The sequence below is a fragment of the Spodoptera frugiperda genome, chromosome 15 (genome assembly GCF_023101765.2).
Source record: "Spodoptera frugiperda isolate SF20-4 chromosome 15, AGI-APGP_CSIRO_Sfru_2.0, whole genome shotgun sequence".
Lineage (NCBI taxonomy): Eukaryota > Metazoa > Arthropoda > Insecta > Lepidoptera > Noctuidae > Spodoptera > Spodoptera frugiperda.
Window position 1 is genome coordinate 6,293,399 of NC_064226.1, and position 21,001 is coordinate 6,314,399.

Genomic DNA, 21,001 nt, shown 5'->3' on the forward strand with positions numbered 1-21,001 from the left:
AGAGACATATTACATTATTACTAAAACTATTCTTCAGTTACAATTTGTATCGAAAACAATTGCTAAGGACAGGGTTAAGTAACCTTTAAATGACTCTGAATACGGCGGTAAAACTTGTTTGACATAGGAATTTATAGTTTAATTATTAATTATTTTTTAACTATAAATTCGTTGCTAGTTGTTAATGATATAAAAAACAATCTATTTTAGATTCGTATACTCTGTTTGAATGGAAATCTAAATGATAAAATCGACTAGAATAAAATCTAAACTACTTGACGTATTAAATCAATGGATGACTTTCACTGTCAGACTGACAATGTTGTCAAAGTCAGAACTAAATTACAAATTGATTTCTGTCTTGTGTTGTTGTTATAATATTGAATGTTCGAAATTGTATTTTCGTGTATAAATCACTAAAAATCGGTTAATACATTTCACAACAACTTAGTTTCACAACAAAAAAGTATCATGAAAATGTCCGATTCTGAGGATGAAAACCAAACAGTAAAAAGTTTTGAAGAAATTCACGATGAAATTCAGAAATATAAAAGAAACCCAGAAACATCGGGAATGTTTGTGTCTGGATGGGACGATGCAGATCAAGACGTTGAAGTTGTTAAGGATCCGAAAGGTGAATATTACATACCTACTTATGTTGTTACAGATACTACATTACCTTATCTTATTAAATAACTATTGTATTGTGTTTTTTATTCAGCCAACCCCATCGATTATGTACTATGGGCAGCAGAGAATGGAGAAATCTGTATATTACGTGAATTATTGAAAAAGCAGCCAGGTTTGGTTCATGCTCAAGATGGTGATGGGTACACACCACTTCACCGAGCAGCATACAGTAACCATACTGATGTAATATCATACTTGCTGAGTATTGGAGCCAATATCCACACAAAAACACAGCTTGGATGGACAGCTTTACATTCTGCATCAAACTGGAATAATTATGTGGCTGCTGCAAGACTATTAGCTGCTGGTGCTGATCCCGGGGCTCTGTCTGATGGAGGTAATCAAATTACTTAATACTATTTTCGTAGTAATAGGAGGAATAACAAAGTGCATGAGGAATATAGGTAAAATATTTTTTAAGTCTCATTGGTTAAATTATAACACAAAATAACATGTAATAGGAAGTAAGCACATATTTAGGGCAAAGTTTTGTTATTTAAGTAAGTGATCATCATTTTAATTAATTTTTCAGGTCAAACTCCAATGCACCTCGCTGCAGCTATTAGTCATTGTAAGTCAACATTATTAATTTTATTCTTAAGAGATGATACTGTAGACATTGCGCATAAAACAAACAATGCACATGAAACTCCAGAACAGCTGGCTCAAAGACATGGAATCTATGGCCCTCTCTTTGAAATGATGACCCCAGCAGTGTCATACATAAAATCCATATCATTTACTTGTAATCCCTACTTGAGGCAGAAATCTATATAAATAAAAAAAATAGAAAATTTATTTAATTTTTCCTTTATTTGTTTAACTGTAATAACTTAAAATCTGTGTAACATAAAACTTAAGTTACTTTTCTTATTCTGTAAAATATCATTGTGTAGATATTTATTTACATTATTATTCCACTAAAATCTATATTATTGTGAAGACAGTTGTGTGGGTTAACTACGGACAATATGTACTCTAATATCTAAGTAGTGTTTAAACAAAAAAACAATAGTGAAATACATGTTATTAATTATATAATATATTCTATAATTTCTTTCTTATATAGGTTAAAACTAGATCATCTACACAAGAGCTAGACTTGCATCATGACAGATACTATATTATAATTTCTAAAATACAATCACAGAATACAGTATGATTTAAAAACAACATTATTTCTTTATTTTTGCCATTCCATCTAATCAGAAGATTTTGATACTTGGACATTTTGTCCATTAGGGCAGTTTTGGATATATTATTGTTTCATTACACAACTATAACTATCCAAATATACACATAACTTATGTTTTATCTATAAGTTCTTGACGCCATTCTCTCAATAACATGCATAGCTCCAGATACCAAGTAAGTATCACTGTGTAAATTTTTCAAACTAGCTATTAGATTTCTCCTATCAATTTTCTGTAATTCAGATAACGATTGCCTCGTCTCAGTAGTCATATATGGTAAAATTAAACAACCCAATCCAAATATTTTACACCTTACACAGTTTTTCCATATTTCTACCAAATCTTCATCTTTTATGATAGGGCAGATAGGTAATAAATTTATAGCATTCAAACATTTCGCCCTTTGGCGTTCAGTTATAGGATAGTCTGCACGTTGAAATGGAGATAAAATGACGGCACGCCATGCGGTACATATCGTACTGTCGAGCTGAGAAGTAAGTTTCAGTAATAATGGAATCATTTCTTCATATAACCCAGTACGTAATAAAAGCGGTATGAGACTGCGTAATATATGCGAAGAACCGAATTTGCGAGCAAGTTCAGCAGCTGTTTTTAATCCATCTGCATTTCCCTCTGTAGCTTGAAGTAGTTGTTCCAGACCTCGAAGTTTGTCGTGCATGAATGTAGCTGCTACCCATGGCATATCAATGCTCTCCAAGCTAACAACACTTAATAATTCTAAAAGCGACATCCATAGTGCATCTCGTTCACGGTTGGTTACCTTAATGGCTGTATCAGAGTCTACGACACTCATTAAACATTGAAGAGCTCTTAATTTCTTGGATTTATTGTTGTCACTCTCATCATCAAAAGCAATGCGCGACAGATATATGGCGCCCATTTTAGGGCAAGTTGCTTTCAGAATATATTTAGCAGTCATTAATTCTTTTATATTTAAAACAGTAACAGTTTTGTTATCTCCATTAGCTTTATCAAGAATATTTTCTAGTATTTGAATTCTTATGGAGCTAACATTGATGCCGTTTTTATCTGCGATTTCATTCACAGCTCGATTCACATCATGACGGCTCATTTTTGAAATAAAATCTGGATGTAAATATAAGTTGCGGATGAGCTGTGCTGGTTCTGTAGAAAGTCTTAAGAGCTCCTCACATGCCCAGTCAATTTTGTATAAGGCGTGTCGAGTAGATAAAGTTGCGTGTAGACGTTCCATTTGTCTAACAGCACGATTACCAGGTTGGAGGGCAGCCCAGCGCTGCGCAAATTGGTAACATAGATGAGCAGCAGCGACTTGGTCTGCTCCTCGAGCACACCCTTGCAATACATAGAAGAGGCATGCACCAGCCCACTCCATATTCGCAATATGTCTAACACATCTGTGGGCTGCACGTAATAAAGGTTCTTCTTGACTAGTTAGGCGCCATGGTTCATTTTTAGTTTCTGAGTCTAATTCATCGCTGCGCTTTCGTGATGTCATTGTTTGCTTGACTGCATTACTACAAATCATATCTTTTGCTGTTTGCGAATCAGCGTCAAGAGCAAGCAAAGCAACTGCAGGGATCCAGCGTTCATATGTTTCTAAAGTTATTTCTGACTTCAAATTAGACCACATGTCTTCTCGCATGAAAAGATGGAAAGGTAGTCTGAAATGTCCAATTTCAGGAAACATACCTTTTACAGAAAACAGTTCGTACTCGTATTGTTTAGGAGTACTTTTACGTTTATAATCTTTTAGGAAATGTAGTAGGAAATATTCTTTTGTATTCTTTACCTCAATAGTTGTGCCAAAAATCAATCTGTAAATACAAAGGAACACTTCATAGTAATACGGATTAATGGATACCGCGCGACCATGTAGAGTAACTTCGCCATTTTTCCAAAAATCACTCAGTATATCTCTCAGAAATTCTCTATTTTCTATGCTATCCCAAATAACAAAACATTTGTTTAAATTACTTTCGTCGCTTTCTACGGTCATCTGTCTGTGCCCCAATTCGTCTGTGAATGTTTTATACTTTAATTCCCAGGTGGAAAGTAAAGCTATCAACTGTAATGATAGGCCGTCGTTAGTAGAGACATTCAGAGCACGACATAGTTCTACTAGCCGATCGAAGTTAGTATTTGGGTATTGGAGCAGAACATAAAATAAAATAACTTTGACATCCCAAGTTTCTTCACTGTTATCCGGTAATGCGACATCTGCCAAATTGATGTTAAATTTCGATTTAAGAATATATTGGGGAGGATATGATACAGAATTTCCGATTTCTTTATAAAATGAGTCATTATCCATAACAAAAGTGCGACGCATTGAAGGTAATGAAAGGTAGCCAAGAATGTTAGGTGGCAAAAACTCATTTTGCCCTCTTAGAACTTCGAGAACACAATTATTTTCGTCGTAACTTTTAATTACAAGTAATAAACTTGTCATCAATACTTCATCAAGCTCTTGGTTGGCAACTACTTTACACACCAACTTCTTTGTTAACTCAAACTTCAGATCTTGCCATGATTGATTACTTATTTCAGAGTTTACGAGAGAGTTAGAAACCAGTCGTAGGGAAGTGAAGTCACATTTACTGTGAACACTCGAAAACTCTGTATCAAACTTATCTGGATACTGTGTGATTTTATAGAAGTTAATTAATTCATTAATGGCTGTAGTGGACGCAATGGGCAAAAATATGTAATGGAATTTCCAGGCTATTGATAAATTCTTTACAATAATACTAGCATTTATAAGATTGTGCAACAAAGACAATTGCTTTATTAAATCATGCAAATATTCTTCATTACAATTAAGAGCCAGCTCAATTAACACATTATAAGAATTTAGCAATAAATCAGAATTTTCCCCATATTGGAATTGTGACAAAACTGTAATAAAATCTTCAACAGATATATCTTTTGTTGAAAATGATCTTAAAAGATATTCAACAACCAACCGCACTTGTTGGCAGGTGGATGTGCTTCTTAACAAGGCAATGAGCACAGAATGTTGTGACTGACATGAATGTATTAACTGAATAACACTTCCTCCACGCCCAGAACTAGCAGTAGAACCATCTTGGTGTATCCACTTACTAACTGCGGTTTCACACACTCTTTCATTATAAATATCATTCATATTCAGTAGCAAATTGTAAGAATTTTTAAAATTGTAAAGTGTTTCAATATTTTTGATTTCAATCTCATTTAAAAGCTGTGTTCCTTTCAAGAAGTCTATGTAATTCCTTTCAATGGTCAGATTATGAGTAGTTCCACAAATAATTTGATCATATTTGGCTATAACAGCTTTTAGTAACAACTTTTTTTCCTTTGTGGATAAACTGTTGAAGTAATTTAGTGCTGTTCTGGTTTCACAATCTTGAAGGCATCTTTCGATATACAGAGTGTTTCCATAATTTGCATAAACAGGCATAACACCTGTTATAGATTTTAGATCATCCAATTCTATTACTGGAGCACTAACAATTTTATGCAGGACTAACATGTAATCAGTACATGTCATTGGAAAATTATATTTCTTCAATACTACTTTAACATTTGCATAGTTAATTTCTTTTTGTATTTCTTGAGAGAGCACTCTTTCTGAATCCGACATTGTAAAGGTTTTCGTGGCATTTGCAACTGTTGTTACTGCCAGTTCAAGTACACTGGTGTTCCAGGGCACATCTAATACTTTTAAAACTTGTAGAAGGCATTCAAGTTTGTTATTATATGAATGAAAGTTTTCTAGCAAAATCTGTAAGCGTGCACCATCAATGCCACCACCACTACTAGCTGCTTCACTCTCAATGTATGAACTTAAAATTTCATCCAAATCAAATAAATTTTGCATAGCATATGATGGTAAATAATTTTCTAAGAATGTTTTGAGGTCTTCAGTGTAGCAGCGCCGTAACATTATTAAAGCAACTTCATTAGGATTTTGTGAACTCAATTCATTCAAGAACATATTGATTCTGTATTTGTCTTTTAATTCCATTATGTATGTTATTCTTGTTTTGAGTATATCAAGATCATCCATGGATATAGGTCTCAAAGAAACTGATTTCAAAGATGTTTCCAGTATGACTATTATTTCTTCAACAAATTTCAATCCTATTTTTGGCCAAAATGTAGACTGTTCCAACATGAAAACCCTTTCACTAGCCCATCTAACAAATAAGTCAATGAAAAATGGATTTTGTTCTAACAATGATGGAATGAAATTCTTCAACCAAATCAGTATGGAAGACAATTTGGTATTGTTGTTGATAGCATTAAGTATATTAACAATATCATCAGGAGTAACTGTTAATTTTAATTGAGAATATTTCAGCCAACAAATTGATGCAATATCAAAATCACATTTGGTTATAAATGTTACACAAAGTTGTATGCAGTTCTGATCGAAAACATTGACATTATCATATGAACTATTGCCTGTAAAATGGATATATTCAATTAAATCTATTTTGATTGACAAGTCACTTACCATGTTAATTAGCTCAGTATCTTTAGTTGTGGATATTTTCTTTTGAAGTGGGTATAACAATGATTTGTAAGTGATATTAAGTTGGCAAAGTTTTTGAGTCATTTCAATAAGGAATAGGTAATCTTCAATAGCTTCAAATAGTGGTTGCAGTTGTGGCAGTACAGTTCCTGGTTTGGTAGTAGCTGTGATGGTGTCAATCAAGTTCTTGAGTTGGAACTTGAGGGTGTCTTGAGATGTAAGTGTTTGGTTGAAACTATCTGAATGGTCAGCTGCTCCAGCCTGCTGAGATTGAGCTAACCCAGCACAGTGAACTTGAATCTGAAGGTAAAGAAATAATTACAAAATTACAATTAGTAACTGATGCAATATAATATCAATATCATTATCATTATGTATGTAATGCAATTCAGAATGTCTACATAGTATAAAAACCAATTGCTGTTCGTTATTCTCGCAAAAGTTGAGAATTGCTGGACCGATTTGGCAGATTTTAATCTTAAATTTATTTGTGCAGGTCCAGGGAAGGTTTAAAAGGGGCGAAAAAATTTTGGAGGCTGTACAAAGTTTGCTGAGCCAAGTAGTTTCAAATAAAAATGTATGCTTACCTCTTCACTGTTCCAAATAAGAAAATAAAACAAATCATTGTGGGCCAATACAGGGTAGTAGTTTGCTTCAGTCTTTTCAAATTCATAAATGATCTGAGCATCTCTCAAATCAGTAATCCACATTTTAGTTTCATTTGCTAGAACAGCCTGGTCCTTCCAAGCAACAATATGATTTAAATTGACTTCAGTGGAAACAGTTTCCACTATGCCAGTAAAAGGACATTTCACCATTACACACCCCTCTTCAATGAAAACATTCAAACCACATATTGTATTAAACTTCGCCTTAATACTAGAGTGAGATACTTGAGCTTTTTTGAAAGGAACAGAGATCTCGTTTGCAGCTTCATCCAATTTTTTTAACAACTCTGAAGTGTGTATTGGTATTATAAAAGTATCACCACTCTCACTAATAAAATAGAAATGGTTACCAATTCTTCCAATCATGCAGATCTTCAAGCTGGTGTTGGTATCATTAGTGATCTTAATTTGTAAGTTTTTTAACACATCAATTGCTAATATATCTCCAGACTTGAATACAAGCAAGATGTAATGATCAAATAATATTTTATCCACAATTTCTTGTTCAAATTTGTGTTCGACGCGATTTTCTTCATTGTTACTCAGCAAATTTACAATTTCAAGACAGATATTGTTTTCAAAAATTAATAAATTTGGATACAGGAGTTTGGCTTCGATGTTATTGGCATTACAACTGGTACTTATTTTCTTTACCTGAGACAGTGTTATTGTCATGATTGTATGAAGTTATACAAATCAGTGTAGTTTCACTTCACAGTATATATGTCTCAACAATCTCAAAATAATAAATTATTAACTTTGTTCGTTTAAAATTCAAAGTTCAAACTTTTACATTGGTGCCTAACGTAAGTTTATGTCATAATCACAGCTGTCAAAATGACAGTTCATTTGATTGTATTTTTTCTTCTTGGCAATAATAATAATCGACTAAAATTATAGTTTTCTCATGAATTACATAAAAATCGGCATATCTCATCAACCGATTTCCAGGTTAGTGTGTAGTGACTTAGTTTATTACAAGTAAACTTGCAAGATAAAAAAGTATTTACAAGCGCGACCCGGAGCTGCAGATTACCTAGCGGGTTATCGGGATTCCGGTTCGAAAAGCAGAAGTAGAAATAAGGTGGTTTTAGCCAGTTAGAGTCTCACACTCCTTCTCGCCTCAGCCAAGACGGGAGTAGTCATTGAATGATTTTCCCCTTTAAGGACCCCCTTTTTGAGGGGGCCTCAAAAAGGGGAAAGCTGTGCAGAGGTTTCTAATATAAAAAAACTGGTGCATGTCACCATGTAGTTTTAATTATTTTGTTTTTCCTAGAAATTTCTATACATCACTTATTACTGAAAATAAATTCATAACTTTTTAATGTTTCAGGGTTTTTAATTAATTATTGTGTAATTAATAGTAGTAGAATTAAACAACGATAAGTATTACATTTCCAGATATAATATATATTTTTCAGTAACAGATAAAAGTATCAAGATGCATTAAGCTTTCTTTTTTGTGGTTTTGATTTTAATCTTCTTTTAATTTCTAAGGATTTCTTCACTTTTGTATCTATTTCAGCGTGAATTTGCCTTTTAGTTTCACTCATAGCATGTTGGTAGCTGCTTGTTAGACGATCAAGAATGCCAGCTTCAATTTCTATTTGTGGTATTTCAGCCTTCCCACCACCTTGTATGATTTCCTGTAATAATAAGTTTAATAACAATTTAGTCAGAAGTATTAGCAGTATTTGAATCTGATTGGAACTTTCCTATAAAATTTCTTTTCTTTAAACAAAGGAAAGTTTTTTTTATTATCTCATCTAATAACATAAAAAATAACCAGTACCTTAAATTGTGTTACTTGGTTCTGTAACAGGATAGTAACTGCATGTCCACTGCGTCCTGCCCGCCCAGTGCGACCCACTCTATGAATGTAAGTCTTGATATTTCTTGGAGGGTCGTAGGAGATGACATAGTTACAATCTGTGATGTCAATACCTCTTGCTAAAGCATCAGTACCAATTAATCTGGAAAAAATATATTTCATAGATTAGTTTATAATCTAGCATTTTTTTTACTTTAAATATCGTAATACATTTAGTTGTAGACTTACACATTAATTTCAGATTGTGTAAACTTTTTCAGAACATTTTCTCTTGTGGATTTATCTAGTGCAGAAGATAGTTCTGCAACCTTAAATGCTCCATTACTCCAAGTGTTAAGAAGCACAGATAATCTATGTGCTGCTTCTGCTGCATTAGTGAAGCATAAAACTTTGTCCCATTTTTGTTCAGCTAAGAAATGATATAGAATGAGTGGTTTATGTTCAGCATCACAAGTAACATACTGTTCTGTCAATTCTTCTGGTGTAGCATAAAGTCTGATTTGGTCTTCATCTTCATAATTGTTCACCTTGGCAGCAGAAAATAATTTTGGCTGAAATAAACCCCATTGTTCTAATTTTTCAGGGTCCTGAGATAAGGTTGCTGAAAATAGCAGTTTGTGGGGTGGTGGCTTTTGCTCAATAAGACTAGACCATGTTAGATTAGAATGGCGTCCAGTCATCAGCTCATTCTCCAACTTGATGTGTTTATCAACATGGTATAGCCAGTCATTTTGTATATGATCCATAATTCTGTCTGCTTCATCAATAACTAAAAACTTTAAATGTTTCAAGGAAAACCCTTCTGTATTTTGTAGATGTTCTACTAGACGACCAGCTGTACACACCACTATGTCTGCTTCAGACACCCAACCAGATGATTCAGCTGGAATTAAATGTAAAAATATTACAGTGAAGACACAAAATTATTATTATTTAATTAATAAGTATTTATTGTATCTCAATGTATACTTACTGTATCTAACAAGACTCTGTTGTTCTTGCTGTAGTGGTGTGGATCCTCCCAGTAAAGCCACTTTTAATCTTGTCTTCAAACAGTATTTTTTGAAAACTTTGGCCACTTGCGCTGCCAATTCTTGTACTGGTAAAACTACCAGGGCCCTTATATGACACCCAATTTCATTCATTAGAATCTGGAAAGTAAGTATCTTACTTAGTATTTCAGTTTGATGTTTAATGATAAGTGATGTAGAAGTATTTCTTGTTAAGTTTTATTTTACATACCTGAACAATTGGTAAGACAAATGATAGGGTTTTGCCACTGCCAGTAGGAGCAGAAACACAAATATCATGAGGCCAAAATGGATAAGTTAATTTGTGTTGATCTAAAATAAAAGGCACCACTTTCTCTTGAACTGGAAACAAAGTAGTGACACCTTCACTTTGTAATGTCGATTTAAGTGTACTATGTAGCCAATCTTGATCTTCTACTGTGCATGACGAAGATTTTAAACTGGTAGAGATATTAAAGGGGTGTGATAGCCAAAACGGCAGCACTCTTGAAACCTAAAACACAAAATGTTGCAATATATTATCAGTTCACTAATGAAATAGATTTAGATATGTAGTCGTCGGATGTTTTATGTACGTAATACATATGAATAATTACCTTAGCTTTCTTTTCAAAATCATTAACACCTAATACTTTGAATTCTTGTGTGGGTTTAGCTCGCTTTTTATCTGGTTTTTGAATTACATCAGTATTGCTGTCGGTCTTGGCCTCTTCATCTATTTTAGGTGCCTCTTTATTATCTTCACTATCCACTTTTTTAGGTTCTACAACTTCTTTTTGTGGTTTGAGAGTTATCACATTAGAGGTCCGCTTTGATGCATATGCAGATTTCCGTTCTGCAATCTTTTTCTTTAACTTCTCTAAGTGTTTTGCTTCTTGTTCCGCAATATCTACCGCTGCATCTTCTTCTACATCTCGATATCTTAAATAAATGAGATTATTTTCACATGTTATGTTTATGAAAATATTTTAAATAAATAAATAACGTTTATATTAACTTACCTGTTAATGACGAATAAGTCCATGATCACTATGATATTATTAATTCATAAATATGGAACTAAATTATGATCGGAATTAATAATATAAATGAATAACAGTCAAGCGATTAAGGAAATAACCTCAAACGTTCCAATCCAAATCAAAATATCTTGACATACAGCATGATGTTGACGTTTATCCAAAGACAACCTATTAAAAACTGAAACGGTTGTCTATGATCTCTCAATTTTATGAGTACAAGTCTTTTGAGTAATTTGTTAAATTGTGTAAAACAAACAGTGCTACTTTATTATTATTAGTATTTATTTACTACATAAAATATTTCTATGGCTATAAAAATAACATAAATCGAAATTGTAAAGTTATTTTATTATTGAGAAATCGACTAACTTTCTTAGTAGACTGAATGTAAAACTGGACATACACTATCCTACCGTGTCCTAAGTCAGGACAAATATTAGTTTTTATTAATGCTTTTAAAAACGATGCGTATTTTACGTAGACATTTTCTAGTGGTTAATATGGAGAAACTTTTATTTCAACTTAGATAGATGAAAACTCGACTATATTTGATCGAAAGATTAATGATGATAACATAGTGCAAATCGATAAGATTTTGACAAGTCGTAACTTTATCCTATTTTGTCTATACAATTTTAGCGAAGCACCACGAAGCAAGTTTTCGATTCGTCGCTTTTATTTCCCGAATAATCATTCAAATGTTTTTTCTTCACCAATTACTCATGATAAATTCTTAACTTTATCTTTATTTGGCTTTTGTAGATTTCTATTGTGATTTCAGAGACTGAACACATAACAAAATGGCTAGTGTATCCTATCAAATTGCAAATCTTCTGGAGAAGGTAAGCCGGCGTTCGCATGAAAACACTGTGTAGAATTTTATTATTCCAATTGCCAATATTTTTAATGTTTGTACCGGCAATGTTTTCAGATGACATCCAACGACAAAGACTTTAGGTTCATGGCTACTAATGATTTGATGACTGAATTACAAAAAGACAGTATAAAGCTTGATGATGATTCTGAAAGAAAAGTGGTAAAGATGCTCCTCCGTCTTTTGGAAGACAAGAACGGTGAAGTGCAAAATTTAGCTGTGAAATGGTATGTAAATCTTTAGAAGGTGTGTAGTTGTGGGGCAGGAATACCTATTAAAGATTTGAAATGTTTTCCAGTCTCGGCCCACTCGTGAACAAAGTGAAGGAGTATCAAGTAGAGGGCATTGTGGATACTCTGTGTGCTAACATGCTGTCAGACACTGAACAGCTACGAGATATCAGCAGCATCGGGTTAAAGACTGTCATTTCTGAATTACCGTTAGGTTCTAATACTTTGGCTGCTAATGTGTGCAAAAAAATTACTGGAAAACTAAGCAGTGCTATTGAAAAGGTAAATTGGATTTTGTTTTTTGTCTAGTAGTTACAGTAGAAGCATTATAATATTGTTCATTTAGTCAGATGTATTTTGTTCTTGATGTTAAAATAGTGATAATGAACAAAGCTAGGTCACCTTGTGAAGGAGACAACATTTTTAAAATACTAGCATCTAAAAGTTATGTAGAAAATTGAATCAAGGAAAGATTAAGAATACAATATGTTTTGATAAAGAGTACCAGTCAATTTAAGGTTTACTAGAAGGTAATCCTATTGGACAGAAAGTCTAATAAGCTATGGGTATTCTTAAAATACAGACATTTTTTAAACAAGACTTTTAGACAAGAAAACTTTTGATCTCTCATTCATAAAAAGTAAAGTAAGTAAGCAGTTAAGATAATATTTCTAATAAGATTTTAATATTTCAGCAAGAAGATGTCTCAGTTCAGCTTGAGGCTCTCGACATACTAGCCGATCTACTGAGCAGATTTGGTGGCTTGCTGATCACCTTCCATCCAATGTTGCTAAATTCTCTTCTGCCACAACTAGCTTCTCCACGTCAGGTAATTATTCACTCTAATAAGATTTAAATAATTTTCTAATAAGATTGTAAACTTTATTGTAAAGTTTGTAATGTCTTTGTAACTTGTTTTAATTCATTAGTTTCATACTAACTCCCAACTACATTTGTACAGGCCGTCCGTAAACGCACCATAGTTGCATTGTCACATCTGGTCATGTCTTGCAATGCATCTCTCTACAACAAACTTATTGATCACCTGCTGGAAGGGCTGAGTTCTTCCACCTCATCTAGTGTCAGCCGTACCCATATACAATGCATTGCATCTATTTGGTAAGAGAATTGATTAATTTTTTTTTTTATTTGAGAATGTACAGGATGTAATATTAATTAGTTGATGTTATAGTCGCCAAGCAGGTCACAGGTTCGGTGAGCAGCTGTGGCGTGTTGCCCCACAAGTTCTTGAATACTCAACTGATGCTGATGAAGAACTCCGTGAACATTGTCTGCAGGCACTCGAAGCTTTTGTACTTAAATGTCCCAAGGAAGTGCAGCCTCACATCCCTACGGTAATTATTTGCGTTTTTAGTGTAGACACTGAACACTGTATACATGTGTATTGTACGATAAATATGATGAGTCACACTTGAACTTTGCCAGTCATGTTACAGATATGAAAGAAATATTTTTAGAAAGCTTCTACCTAACACTTTTGCAATTACTAATTGTATGATTATTTTCTTCTAGATTATTGATCTTTGCCTCAAAATGATCACTTACGATCCTAACTATAACTATGAAGATGAGGAGGAAGATGGTGGTGGTGAGGACGAGGAGATGGAGGACGAGTCATTCACACCTGATGCCGAACCAGAGTCTGATTCTGAGGAGTATTCCGATGATGATGACATGTCATGGAAGGTATGTTTTGCATTCAAAGATATAAGTTTGTTGAGATATAGGATATACCTAAATGTTGAAATAGGTGTTAGTTTATCTATTTTGCCTAAACATTTAAATTATGTAGATAGAAACTTACATAACATTATTTATTGTCTTGAATAACTGGCAAATAGATGAAAATATCAAGCAAAACAAAGTATTTTTAGGTATTTATTTACCTGACTGATTTAGTTTTCTATCTTAGGTGAGGCGTGCAGCGGCCAAGTGCTTAGAATCTGTCATCGCAACTCGTCATGAGCTCCTCGGAGAAATGTACCAAACTGTGTCACCTGCTTTGATTGCTAGATTTAAAGGTATGTTGAATTCAAATTTTGATTATAAATATGTCCAATCTAAAATTATTAATTATAAATTCGTGTAACTTATTATATTTCTTTTTCTTTGATTTAGAACGCGAAGAGAATGTAAAGTGCGATATCCTAAGTGCGTACACTGCTTTGTTAAGAGCTACTAGACCACCCCCGGCGCTACAGATCACCATCATACCGACAGACAACTCGCCGCAAGCTCTCTTGTTGCAAAGAGTGAGTAAACCTTTATGTATAACCCAAAGGAACATAAGTTTATTATTTCTTATTGTCAAGTCAAGATAAGGGTCACAAAGACTGGCTTTGTGAATTATTATTACCATTATCGGCTTAGAATAGAAGTTTAAGAGGAAGCCTTATATAGAAAATTTTATATTATCAACGTGTATGAGTGTGTATAAGCGTGTTTGTAGCTTATTCGCATAAATATTATTTCATTCGGAAGTTTAAACAAGTTGTTTGTTGTGCAGGTGTCAGGAGTGGTCCGCGGCGCCCTGCGCGTGATCCGCGGTCGCAGTGTCCGCGCGCGCGGCGCGGCGCTGGCGCTGCTGCGCGAGCTGCTGGCGGCGGCGCCCGGCTGCCTCGCCGACCACGCCGCCAGGGTCATACGCGCACTCACTCCCGCACTCACGTATGGATATACTACTAACTTTGTCACTCTCCTTACTACCTTGTCCTACTCGTTTAATTATTACATCTTCTTGACTATGCTAGATATTTGGGAAGTAACTTTGTGTTGGTGCAATGTCTGTCAATGAGATCCATCAGTCTCATGTACCAAAAAAAGTAACCCTATTTCTTACTCCCTCTTCTTTTTCTTTTCATCTATAAATTCCTAGTATTAGTAACTTCTTTTCACGCAATAAAGATGACGGTTAAAAAATTATCGTTATTTCTAAATTAAAGTTTTAATCCACTTTTTCTCTCCAACAGCGACAAGAGCACAGCATCATCAATGAAGATAGAGACATTAGTGTTTGTGGTGTGCTTAGTCCGCGGTCACCCGGCGGAGACGATGCGTCCCCATGTAGGGGCGCTGTTGCCCGCCGTGCTATGCTGTGTCCACGATCCCTTCTACAAAGTAACTGCTGAGGCATTGCGAGTTCTACAAACGCTTGTCAAAGTTATGCGCCCGTTAGGTGAGTTTTTTTTTATGTCAGTGGTCTGATTGTTAGGGTATTAGCAATGCTAATGCTATAAATAAAAGAGTGATTAACAGTTGGTTCTGTATTTGAATCAATTCATTGTATTTAAAGTAATGAGGTTATCATGTTGTATTAAGTTATTCTATTACCGTTTAGACAAATCTTCCCTACAATTAAAATTGAATTCATGAAATGTTTGTATATAACTTATAAATTGATGCACTAAACTGACCTATAAGTTTATTCCATTTATTTTGGTGTTAGATATAATCAAGCGAATTGTTTCAGACAACGTCCCGATGGACGGCGTGCAGACGGTGGAGCCCGCGCCGGCGGCGCTGGCGGGGTACGTGCCGGGCATGTACGAGGTCACGCTGGTGCGCCTGCGCGCCACCGACATGGACCAGGAGGTCAAGGAACGAGCCATCGCCGCCTGCGGACAACTGCTTTGCCATTTCGGTGACTATTTACAAGTATGTACAAGTATTCTGTTATCTATATAATAACTATCATGAGACATACGAAGTTAATTGAAAATACGGCTTACGTGAATCTTTCGAGAAAAGCTCTACTACTTTCAAGTAACACCGGAACTCTTATTCGTAAGGAATGTGCGACGTCGTGCTGTCTTTTGGAACAGTAAAGCTTTTCTCCAGTGCTTCATTGTTACTTTGTTTTAATTTTTAGTTTTTGTACATAAATGTGAAACTGTTGACATTTTCTTGCAGCACGAGCTTCCCGTCTGTCTCCCAATATTTTTAGAACGTCTGCGCAATGAGATTACTCGTTTAACCACAGTCAAAGCACTCACTAAGGTCGCATCGTCACCACTTAGAATCGACCTATCACCTATTCTGGTAAGTAATATTCTAACATCATATAACATTATTTTAGTGTTGAATATTTTAATAAACTGTGATTGTTTTTTACAGTCGGATGCCATACCTATTCTAGGATCCTTCCTTAGGAAAAATCAACGAGCCTTGAAGTTGTCTACTCTAGTGCTTCTGGATACTTTAGTACAAAACTACAGCAATGCAATTAGTATAGAGCTTTTGAGTAAGGTGAGTCAATTTCTGTTTTTATTTTATTCTTAAGTTTATACTAAGTTCTGACTTCATTATGAGTATACTACAAATATAAAATCAACAAAGATGTTGTCTCGTGCGAAATTCGTACTTGTAGCACGTTATACCTAATCCAAAAATCGATGTTTATACAGTTATGAAGATATTATAAGCATTGAAACTACATACATGTGATAAATGACTATTTATTTCAATATCAGAGGTGGAGAGTGGTTGTCACTTATTCTTGATATTTATTTACACAAATGTGCAGGTATTACTGGAAGTACCAGCGCTGGTGGTGGAGGCGGACCTGCACTGCGCGCAGACGGCGCTGACGCTGGTCCGCGGCGCCTGCATCAAGCTGCCCGCCGCGCTCACTCCCGAGGCGCGACACGCACTCACCCCCAACATACTCGCGCTTGCTAAGTCTCCCTTACTGCAAGGTATGTGTTGTGCGATAAATTGTTATTAATCAGCATACAACTTGAATATTGATTGGTTTTTTATATTGAAGATCAGACAGACATAACTAACTAACTAACTAACTCATAACTTCAAAATTAGCACATTCACCATTAAGGTGAAGAGAAATTTGAATAAATGTGTTACTTACTACCCCTACTCTTCTCACATTTTCAACCTAGTTATTAAGTATGGAGATTATGAAAAACTCATATGTAGCGGGAACCCATATCAGTAGATTCCAAGGGTTGTGAAATACATTTTGTTGTTTATGCAGGCGGTGCGCTGAAGGCGATGCTGGGCGTGCTGAGCGCGCTGGTTTCAGCGGACGTGGCGGGCTGCTCGCGCCGCGACCTGCTGGCGCTACTCGTGGCGCCCGTACACAAGCTCACCGACCACACCGCCTCCACACATCACATCAAACAGGTACCACCCTACGCTCATTGTGAATAACTTAACTATAAGGTTACTTACCTGTCTGTTGTCTGTTTCTCCATGGGAATTCATACAAACAGTAATAAATGTAACTGTATAAATGTCAACTGTATAAACTGTATTACATTTGTTACTGTTTTCGGATCAACAAAACGTCGATATTTATTAATTAGTTTTAAAATGTACATTGCTTATTATTTAATAATAATCTATGCAATTTTCACATTACTAAAAATTAGAAACACCAAAGTCAATATAAATTTTTCCACGTTTAGTAAATATCTATTTGTATATATGTATCGTTGTGCAGGCGTTCCACTCGCTGGCGAAGTGCGTGGCGGCGGTGGTGGTGGAGGGCGGGTCGGACGCGCTGGACGTGGTGCGCGGCTTCCTGCGGGACATCGCGCACCCCGCCTCCGACGCGCACCACATGTTCGCGCTGCTCGCACTCGCAGAGATCGGACGACACTTGTACGTACACCTACACATCTCCTTATGCCGAAATGTGCACAATAATTTTGTACAAGAAAGCGTTTAGAGACGTGTATTGTTTGTTTTACAACAACTAATATACTTTTTCTTACAAATCCTATATGATCTATTGTTGATTTCATATTTCAACATACTAAACACCTACGTAAAAGTTCCTATGGGCGATAAATTCAATTGCAAAGACCTCACAAAAGTAAAGTTTATAATACATTTACCCAGTGTAACCTTCTAACGAGAAGTTAAAAGCCATACTTTACATCCAACTGACAAAAATATAATAAAAATTCTTGTTACAGAGATTTAAGCTCCATACCGAATTTGAAGGAAGTTCTTCTATGTTCGTTCACGCCTTCGTCTGAGGAAGTGAAGTCGGCCGCTAGTTACGCGCTGGGTTCAGTAGCCGTGGGCAACCTGCCCGAGTTCCTACCGTTCATACTCGGAGAGATCGAGGCACAGCCCAAGAGGCAATACCTGTTGTTACACTCTTTGAGGGAGGTAAGTTGTATGCAGAAACTTTTTAATTTTTATTATCTCACACATCTACAGAAATATTAAGTATTTGTAAGTCTAACTAAAATAGTATTATGCACTTTAAAGTTGCTTCCCATTATGTTATAAAATATTCCTTTCTTCTACCCTTTTCGAATAGTTTTTGGAAAACTATTGATCTTGCAGTTACTGCTGTGTTAGACTTCTCAGACCTTCAACTAGTTGTTACATCTTATGTACCTAGTAAGAAAGAAGCAGGAACTAAACACTGTTCAACCTACACTCTGTGCTTAAAAGTAGTCAGTCAACATTAGTTATAAAATTATTCTTTTGTTTTAGATAATCTCATGTGAATCCTGTACTCCTGAGGGTGTAGAAGCTCTGAGGCCGTTTATCCCTGAGATCTGGGTGCAGCTCTCGAAACACTGTCAGTGTGCGGAGGAAGGATCTCGCAATGTTGTGAGTATACTCTTTATTTACATTACATTTACATAATCCTTGTATTAATTTGACATTCTCGCCTAATATTACATTTGGTACATTTGATTCTGTTTTATTCTTTGTTTTGTGTATAATACTAATGATCAAACGGTTTGCAGGTCGCAGAATGCTTAGGGAAGTTATGTTTACTAGAGCCACAAGACTTATTACCACATCTGAAAGAGTTCCTCAAGTCGCCCGAGCCACTCACGAGGACAACTGCAGTTACAGCTGTCAAGTTCACGATATCAGACCAGGTTTGTTATACATTCTTATTATATAGTGAATTGATATTTAATAACACCATGTATGTCTCTTTATCAAGCAAAATTTCTTGCTTTATGATCTAGTCCATATTGTTATCGAGATAGAATTATTTGTTTCTGTATTTGTTTTTATAGCATTGTTTCTTTTTATCTGTTGTTAACAACACCTCTGAAGGAAAAGGAAGAGCTGAGAATTCAAAGACATTTAAAGAGAAAGAATGAATTGGACAAGTGCAAAAAATCATTCATACCACAAACCAACCCCAGATACACGCCTTTGATAATTGCTCAGCACTCATAATAGCTGTTTAACTACAATATATAATTGTACTGCAGCCTCAAGCGATCGACCCGCTACTCCGCGGCTGCATGTCGGAGCTGCTGGTCCCGCTGCGCGACCCCGAGCTGGGCGTGCGGCGCGTGGCGCTGGTGGCCTTCAACTCGGCCGCGCACAACAAGCCCTCGCTCATACGCGACCTACTGCCGCAAGTACTGCCCACCATCTACAGCGAGACTAAAGTTAAGGTACGTATCTTCGTTCATATGTGTTCTTTTTTGTCTTTATGTAATCCATCAGGTTTTTAGTTCATGGGTTGGATTGGTGCTTATATTAAATGTTACAACCACTTATGGTATGGATCTCAGGTAATAGTTAACTAAACTTATTGTCATTTACTTATCTTTAGTTCAGATAGACTCTCTCTATTTATTTAGAAGCAAATTTTATAGGTAGCTACATAGTACTTACCTATAAAATTCTTAAAAAATATCGTGAAATTTCGGAAAAAGTATCCAATTTGTTTATGTAATTGGAAAGTTGCCTATTAGTTCTAAAATGTTTTAATTTTCTTTAAAAACATCATTTTTATACCAACAGAAAGAACTAATCCGCGAGGTAGAGATGGGTCCGTTCAAGCACTCAGTGGACGATGGGCTAGACTTGCGGAAGGCGGCGTTCGAGTGCATGTACACGCTGCTGGGCACGTGCCTGGACCGCCTCGACGTGTTCGAGTTCCTGCGCCACGTGGAGGACGGGCTGCGCGACCACTACGACATCAAGATGCTCACCTACCTCATGTGCGCCCGCCTGGCTCAGCTGTGCCCCGCTGTTGTTTTGCAGAGTAAGTTCAACTTGAAATTATATTTATTGGTATTTTACGCTACTGGTTGGCATGGGGTTTCGATCATTTACATTTGACTGCACGGTTGGCGCGGTGGCTGGGCTGCCGTGCAACGTGTAGCGGGTTCAACGTTTTAAAAAAATAAATAAAATGGCTTTTAAATTTTAAATGGCTTTTTTTGCCAATGGGTGTGATTAGGTACATTCTATAATGTTTTGTTCGACCCAGGATTGAGTTAGACTATCTTATTACACTCAATCCACAAAATTTCTGGTATTGTAATACAAATTTTAAACTCCTTGTCTAATTAGATTTGTGTCGTTTTCAGGGCTAGAAAGTTTAGTAGAACCCCTGAGAGCGACGTGCACGATGAAGGTGAAGGCTAACTCCGTGAAACAAGAGTACGAGAAACAAGATGAACTCAAGCGGTCCGCGCTCAGGGCGGCCGCCGCGCTCCTACAGATACCAGAAGCTGGTAAGTGGCCCTCAAATAATAAACTTAAAAGTCATTTAACAATTCCACAAGAATAAAACATTGCTCTACAAAGTGTGATACGAATTGGCGGATATAAAGGTGGTTCTTTAATTTACAGAAAAGAATCCTCACTTGATGGACTTCGTGACACAAATCAAGTCGTTCCCGGACCTGCAGCCTATCTTCGAGTCCATCCTGAAGGACTCGTCGGGCGGCGGCGGCGTGGACTCCAACCTGATGGACCAGAGCTAGCCGCGCACTACTCCTTCGTCTCGCATCTACTCTCCCACGCTGCGACCAACACCTCGAGGTTCTACTTTATTTTGGTCTCTTTTGTTGTTTCGTTTTTGTAAGAATGCATATTATTTTCATTCATGTCAAATGTAAAAATGATTGAAATTGAATAGAAGTTTAGTTTAATACGATATTTTAATTTCGCTTTTTATTGAGC

At 35.8% G+C, this 21,001-nt stretch overlaps 4 protein-coding genes across 4 annotated transcripts; 2 read left to right on the forward strand and 2 right to left on the reverse strand.

The window, feature by feature from the left end:
• The first annotated feature begins 309 nt into the window (after positions 1–309).
• LOC118273930 (ankyrin repeat domain-containing protein 49) lies at positions 310–1,863 on the forward strand. Its single transcript, XM_035591157.2, has 3 exons — positions 310–634; positions 722–1,027; positions 1,223–1,863. The coding sequence occupies exons 1-3, from the start codon at positions 472–474 to the stop codon at positions 1,465–1,467; spliced, it is 714 nt and encodes a 237-aa protein (XP_035447050.1). The 5' UTR covers positions 310–471; the 3' UTR covers positions 1,468–1,863.
• A 71-nt stretch (positions 1,864–1,934) lies between these two features.
• Positions 1,935–7,897, reverse strand: LOC118273926 (uncharacterized). Its single transcript, XM_035591143.2, has 2 exons — positions 6,990–7,897; positions 1,935–6,702 (listed from the first exon to the last, which is right to left on the reverse strand). The coding sequence occupies exons 1-2, from the start codon at positions 7,743–7,745 to the stop codon at positions 2,002–2,004; spliced, it is 5,457 nt and encodes a 1,818-aa protein (XP_035447036.2). The 5' UTR covers positions 7,746–7,897; the 3' UTR covers positions 1,935–2,001.
• Positions 7,898–8,459: 562 nt separating this feature from the next.
• Positions 8,460–11,109, reverse strand: LOC118276904 (probable ATP-dependent RNA helicase Dbp73D). The gene is made up of 7 exons (XM_035595515.2): positions 10,934–11,109; positions 10,529–10,853; positions 10,144–10,425; positions 9,875–10,052; positions 9,130–9,784; positions 8,863–9,043; positions 8,460–8,716 (listed from the first exon to the last, which is right to left on the reverse strand). The coding sequence occupies exons 1-7, from the start codon at positions 10,954–10,956 to the stop codon at positions 8,507–8,509; spliced, it is 1,854 nt and encodes a 617-aa protein (XP_035451408.2). The 5' UTR covers positions 10,957–11,109; the 3' UTR covers positions 8,460–8,506.
• A 436-nt stretch (positions 11,110–11,545) lies between these two features.
• Positions 11,546–20,983, forward strand: LOC118274220 (cullin-associated NEDD8-dissociated protein 1). Its single transcript, XM_035591655.2, has 24 exons — positions 11,546–11,796; positions 11,886–12,055; positions 12,127–12,340; positions 12,753–12,887; positions 13,020–13,177; positions 13,251–13,413; positions 13,592–13,765; positions 13,992–14,100; positions 14,198–14,331; positions 14,586–14,746; positions 15,049–15,254; positions 15,549–15,733; positions 15,989–16,117; positions 16,193–16,324; positions 16,602–16,773; positions 17,070–17,218; positions 17,538–17,698; positions 18,016–18,214; positions 18,548–18,667; positions 18,808–18,945; positions 19,291–19,479; positions 19,832–20,075; positions 20,404–20,550; positions 20,669–20,983. Exons 1-24 carry the CDS (start codon positions 11,755–11,757, stop codon positions 20,800–20,802), a joined length of 3,765 nt encoding a protein of 1,254 aa, XP_035447548.2. The 5' UTR covers positions 11,546–11,754; the 3' UTR covers positions 20,803–20,983.
• The last annotated feature ends 18 nt before the right edge of the window (positions 20,984–21,001 follow it).

What these genes read in the sequence shown, in the direction of transcription:
- LOC118273930 (XM_035591157.2), top strand. Translation starts at nt 472, where the DNA reads ATGAAAATGTCCGATTCTGAGGATGAAAACCAAACAGTAAAAAGTTTT. An exon ending in AGTTGTTAAGGATCCGAAAG is followed by an intron (nt 635 to 721) that starts GTGAATATTACA and finishes TTTTTTATTCAG; the next exon opens with CCAACCCCATCGATTATGTA. An exon ending in CGGGGCTCTGTCTGATGGAG is followed by an intron (nt 1,028 to 1,222) that starts GTAATCAAATTA and finishes TTAATTTTTCAG; the next exon opens with GTCAAACTCCAATGCACCTC.
- LOC118273926 (XM_035591143.2), bottom strand. Translation starts at nt 7,745, where the DNA reads ATGACAATAACACTGTCTCAGGTAAAGAAAATAAGTACCAGTTGTAAT. An exon ending in TTATTTGGAACAGTGAAGAG is followed by an intron (nt 6,703 to 6,989) that starts GTAAGCATACAT and finishes CTTTACCTTCAG; the next exon opens with ATTCAAGTTCACTGTGCTGG.
- LOC118276904 (XM_035595515.2), bottom strand. Translation starts at nt 10,956, where the DNA reads ATGGACTTATTCGTCATTAACAG. An exon ending in GACTTATTCGTCATTAACAG is followed by an intron (nt 10,854 to 10,933) that starts GTAAGTTAATAT and finishes CATTTATTTAAG; the next exon opens with ATATCGAGATGTAGAAGAAG. An exon ending in ACAGAGTCTTGTTAGATACA is followed by an intron (nt 9,785 to 9,874) that starts GTAAGTATACAT and finishes ATTTAATTCCAG; the next exon opens with CTGAATCATCTGGTTGGGTG.
- LOC118274220 (XM_035591655.2), top strand. Translation starts at nt 11,755, where the DNA reads ATGGCTAGTGTATCCTATCAAATTGCAAATCTTCTGGAGAAG. An exon ending in TTGCAAATCTTCTGGAGAAG is followed by an intron (nt 11,797 to 11,885) that starts GTAAGCCGGCGT and finishes CAATGTTTTCAG; the next exon opens with ATGACATCCAACGACAAAGA. An exon ending in ATGATGACATGTCATGGAAG is followed by an intron (nt 13,766 to 13,991) that starts GTATGTTTTGCA and finishes TTTCTATCTTAG; the next exon opens with GTGAGGCGTGCAGCGGCCAA.